This window comes from Oryx dammah, unplaced genomic scaffold, assembly GCF_014754425.2.
Source record: "Oryx dammah isolate SB20612 unplaced genomic scaffold, SCBI_Odam_1.1 HiC_scaffold_1, whole genome shotgun sequence".
NCBI lineage: Eukaryota > Metazoa > Chordata > Mammalia > Artiodactyla > Bovidae > Oryx > Oryx dammah.
The window spans coordinates 67,968,323-67,973,070 of NW_024070185.1; the positions used below are offsets into that span (position 1 = coordinate 67,968,323).

At 57.3% G+C, this 4,748-nt stretch overlaps 1 protein-coding gene across 1 annotated transcript; it reads right to left on the reverse strand.

Annotated features, from left to right (window-relative positions):
- Positions 1–846: 846 nt before the first annotated feature.
- Positions 847–4,357, reverse strand: NUDT18 (nudix hydrolase 18). The gene is made up of 3 exons (XM_040242626.1): positions 4,049–4,357; positions 2,928–3,141; positions 847–2,561 (listed from the first exon to the last, which is right to left on the reverse strand). Exons 1-3 carry the CDS (start codon positions 4,208–4,210, stop codon positions 1,966–1,968), a joined length of 972 nt encoding a protein of 323 aa, XP_040098560.1. The 5' UTR covers positions 4,211–4,357; the 3' UTR covers positions 847–1,965.
- Between the last annotated feature and the right edge of the window lie 391 nt (positions 4,358–4,748).

Below are 4,748 nucleotides of genomic sequence, written 5' to 3' on the forward strand. Positions count from 1 at the left end.
GGGCAGGGAGCTCTATTTCTGCTCGGCTTGCCTACAGCTGAGAGCCGGCAGCTCCAGAGAAACTCTAGGGAATGGGCCACCTGGGGCCTCCGTGCACAAGTCTCCTTTGCAGGGTTTGTGTTGTGAAAGGTATCACTGCTTTAGTGGTGAACAGTGGGCCTGATTCTTGTTTTTTGCAGCACTGTGCAGTGTGTGGGATCTAGTTCCCTGACCAGGGATGAAACCTGTGCCCCCTGCATTGGGTGTGGACGCCAGGGAAGTCCTGGGCCTCATATTTAAAATAATCTAGTCCCTGAGTGCGTGGAGATGCTCTGGGGAGGAGGGTCACCAAGAGTCCTCCAGGCAAGGCAAGAGGGAGGGCTGATCAGTGGCTTTCACCTCCTGGCATGTTCCAGTCACTTGGGCTGCTTTTAAAAATACCGATGCCCTGGTCCCACCCTCCATCAGTTAATCAGATCTCTAAGGGTACACCCACAGTTGTTCTTTTAAGGCTCTCCAGATGATTCTAGTGGGCACCTGGGGTTGAAAGTGCAAGAGTTAGGTGCTCAGTCGTGTCCCACTCTTTCTGACCCAATGGACCGTAGCCCGCCAGGCTCCTCTGTCCATGGGATTCTCCAGGCAAGAATACTGGAGTGGGTTGCCATTCTCTTCTCCAAGAGCTCTTCCCGACCTAGGGATCAAATCCAGGTTTCCTGCATTGCAAGTGGATTCTTTACTGTCTGAGCCACCAGGGAAGGGTTGAAAACTACTATTAATAATAGGCTAAATAATGGAAGTAAAGGTCACTGTCCAGTATGCTTACAGACCGGTGGGTCCCTCAGACACTAAGAGAAGGGATCCAGAATAAAAGGGTTTGATTCCTTCATTTGGAAGAAGTCTTTAGAGGGAACAAGAGGGTTCCTAGCACAGCTCCAGAGGTCAGAAAAACAAGATGGCAGCCCAGAGAGGCAGGGCAGGGGGCCTCTGAGGTTGTCCTGGTCCTTGGGCATCAGAGTGGAGTTACTTCAGGAGGGAAACCCAGCCAAGTATTTTCCCTGCTCAGAACCAAAATTGTACATCCAGTGATGCGTGTATAGTAGTCAGTACATATTTCTTCATTTCCTTTGGTTTTCCCTTAAACTTCAGTAAAGTTCTTTAAAAAAAAAAAAAAAATCCTACCATGATTCAGCTGAGCTAAGGGGAATGAAGAGAGGGTTTTGGTCTGGCTTTGGGCTGGAGTTGTACCAGGGCAGAGGCAGGAATGAGCCTGGGGGCGGAGCGATGCTGATCCCTCAGAGAAACTCAAGGAGAAAAGAGACTGGCAGCTCTCACAGCTCCTCGCCCACCTGAAGCTTCTGGGCATCTCACTGCTCAGACCTTGGAGGGGATGTGCCCACATCCCACCCGGCAGGCCTGCGCCAAGCTGTGGTGGACAAAGGGAGTCTGCCAGCCGGTCACCTGCTGTCTGGGAAGGCCTGTGTGGTTTCCATGGATGAGCGGAGGAGCTTCTCTTGATGGCAGCTCCCCCTTCCAGCTCAGGTCCGACCCACAGAAACATATAGGTGGGAATGCAAAGTCAGGAACACTTATTTACTCAGCCAGGGACCCTCTCCCTTGGAATGACCTCCCCCACACCGATTCCATGTTCTAAGTGCCTAGCATCTGGCAAGGGCACAGAAAATGAGATGCCACCTCAGGTCCCGAAGGTCCTCACGTCCCCTTAGGGAGTCCTGCCCTCATTGGAACTTCAGGGCAACTGGGTCCCCGACCTCTGGACTCCTTGTTAAGTTGAAGGCATTGTCCCTTTGGGTGCTGTGCAGGGACCTGCTCTGTGGTGACAAGAGAGGGCAGTCCCCCTGGGAGCCAGGAGAACTGCTCAGGTCCTCATGCAAGAAGATCTCTGACTGCTACACCCCTGCCCCGCTCCAAAGCAAAAACTTCCTCCAAAGCGCGAATGCCTTGCTCCAGCCCACTGACGTCCACCTCCTATCTGTTGATTGGGACGACAGATGAGTCCCGAAGCCGCTGTAGAAGCTGGTTTTGCAGGTCTTCCTCCACCACCTTCCACCAAAAGAAGTTCTCACCCCGAACCTTTGGGGGCTCGTTTTGGAGGCCCGGATTCCGAAAAGCCACGGTGACCAGCACGTTCATGCAGATGCCATCCGTTAGGTCTTTGCCCAGGTGTTGCAGTCCAAGCAACCCCTTGGTCTCTACTGCCAAGTGGTGCAGGGTCAGACACTCCTGTAGCAGCCGCAGGACAGCCATCTTGATGCCACCCCTCTGCTCCATGGGAGCGAAGCCACAGGCGGTGACAGGCAAGTGAGGCGTCCCCACTGTGCCCGCCAACACCCACACTGTCTGGACGCTGGTGAAGGTGGCCACAAGGCGCTGGCAGACCAGACTGCAGGGAAGCTCTTGGGGAAGGAGGAGAGGGTGCCTGGCTCGCTGGCGATACTGGGCAGCGAGGTCGACCAGATGAAGAATGTCCTGGGCCCGCAGTGGGGTAGGCAGTGAGGTTCGTGGGTACCAGCCAGCCTGTAGGGACTCTGCATCTGCTTCCTTGGGAGTCTTGAGAATTCCACCTGGTGGAGATGCAGGGGATGTGCTCAGTTGTGTCCAACTCTCCAACCCCACAGACTAGCCCACCAGGCTCCTCTGTCAATGGGATTTCCCAAACAAGAATGCTGGAGTGGGTTGCCATTTCCTTCTCCAGGGCACAGGGAGGGCGAAAAGGTCTACGTTGAATGAAGTGCTGGGCCTGGTAGAATAAAGGGCCACCCAGGGTTCCAGCTGTGACCCAGGGGGGAGGCCCAGGATCAGGTGTTCAGTCTGGAATCTGGAGATGCCAGGGTTATATTAGCCAGCCTAGGGGCTCATCTCACCTGAGGACAAGCCAGGGGACTGGTGTCTACTGCCCTCAGCCCACGCTGCCACCTGCTGGGCCATACCTGTGGGGCGGGTAAGGAATGCGAAGCGGATCCAGGAGGGGCCCCGCTCCTCCACAGACAGCAACGTCAGAGGCTCACACTGCAGCCCGGCCTCCTCCTTCACCTCCCGCTGCAGCGCCTCCACAATGGTCTCCCCAGGCTCCATCCGCCCCGCAGGAAGGTACCACGACCCACGGCACTCCTTCTTGGCCTCCTGGACCAGTAGCACCTCATCCTGAGGGGGAGAGAGAGGGTCCTCGCCCACCACAGCTGGGATGGGAGCTCCAGAGGGGCAGCAGAGCCAGCAGCCTTCACTTGCTCTGGGTCCAGCTCCAATCTCAGATATAGTCGCTCAATACCCACATCCCGGGGGCCACCCTGAAATTGCTGAGTTCTCCAGGAGACTGGCCCTGGTTCTGGGGACTGCAGCGGTCTCTGCAATTCATCTTTCCCTGCATTCAGGTTTCCATTTCAAAAAGGGGTTAAGAATTCTGGGAGCTACCTCAGGGGCTGGAGATACCAGGGAGAGTTGCCATGCGTCCTGCACTGATTCGCAGCTGCACAAGTCACAGTATATCTCTCACCTCCCCTCACGGTTTATAAACTGTGTGGCCTGCTTAGGCTTTGAAACACACCCCAAACCCTCACGCCAAACAACTCCTACCTATGGCTCTGACCCGTTCTAGCTGTTGTTACCGCACCATGTACAGGGATCAACACCAATCAGAGCATCAAACAGGGGGTCAGAGGCCTGAGTGTAAGGAAAAATTGTGCACTTACTGCCCATGGGGCCCAGGGAAGGCCTCTGAAGCACTGGACAGGTTTTTAAGCCCGCTCCGTGGCGGGCACCGCGCTAGCTTCTGGGGAGAATGGAAGAGGAGTAAGACAGCCTCCTCTCAAGGAACTGAGGCTTGGTGGGATTAAACAGGCTCGTGAACCTCAGTTTCCTCCCTTGTACGTTGGGAGGATCGCAGGGCTGCGCTTCTCAAGGCTCAGATGTTAAGTGTGAAAGTGCTTTGCAAAACTGGGAAGAGCCACACACCAGGAAGCTGTGGCTGTTGCCGGTACGTCCTTTGTTCCCTACCGGGGCTGGCTGCGAGCCCCAGAGACCTGGGCGGTGGGCCCGACGGGCGGACGCTCACCTGCTCGTTGAGGAACACGGCCAGCACCACGTAGCAGACATTCTTCCGCAGCCGCACCGGCGCCGGCGGCTCCCCAGCCGGCCCCGAATCATAGTTCTGCACGAGCAGCCCCCGGCCCCCCAGCACGGCCGTCAGCGCCCCTCTGAGGGCTTCCGAAGCCATAAGGTCTCCCGAGAGGCGACGGGCCGGGAACCGCAGATCGGCCGAGCCGGGTGGGATGTACGTGGGTGACGGTGGGGCCCTTCGGCTTCGCCCCCTCCCACTGAGGACTCGGGTCGGGTGCACTCGCGAACACGGAAGCGCCCGGCGTGTTGTGGACGCTGATAGGCTGCGCGTCACCGCGGCCGGCTCGGATTGGCTGGCGCGCAAAGGTCACGGCGGGGGCGGAGCCAGTCCATAAGGGGGCTAGGCACCCAGCCCTGGTGGTGCGGACACCACACCGCATCTGCCGTTGCATCGGTTCCTTTCCCGGCATCTCAAGCCGCCAGCATCGCTAATTCCTCCAGCGCGCACTTGTCTGCACGGGTTCCGACGGTGACGTCACCTGCCCGCAGGCTGCGGAGCGGCGCAGCAGCCAGCGACGGTGACATCACAAACCCGAAGACGTCACCGGGCCCGCGGCGTGGACCCAGTGTCCAGCACTTGTAAACAAACCACGGCATTGCCCTAAATGACACTTCCCAAATAACCTTATTTCTCT

What these genes read in the sequence shown, in the direction of transcription:
- NUDT18 (XM_040242626.1), bottom strand. Translation starts at nt 4,210, where the DNA reads ATGGCTTCGGAAGCCCTCAGAGGGGCGCTGACGGCCGTGCTGGGGGGC. An exon ending in CCGTGTTCCTCAACGAGCAG is followed by an intron (nt 3,142 to 4,048) that starts GTGAGCGTCCGC and finishes TCTCCCCCTCAG; the next exon opens with GATGAGGTGCTACTGGTCCA. An exon ending in ATTCCTTACCCGCCCCACAG is followed by an intron (nt 2,562 to 2,927) that starts GTATGGCCCAGC and finishes CATCTCCACCAG; the next exon opens with GTGGAATTCTCAAGACTCCC.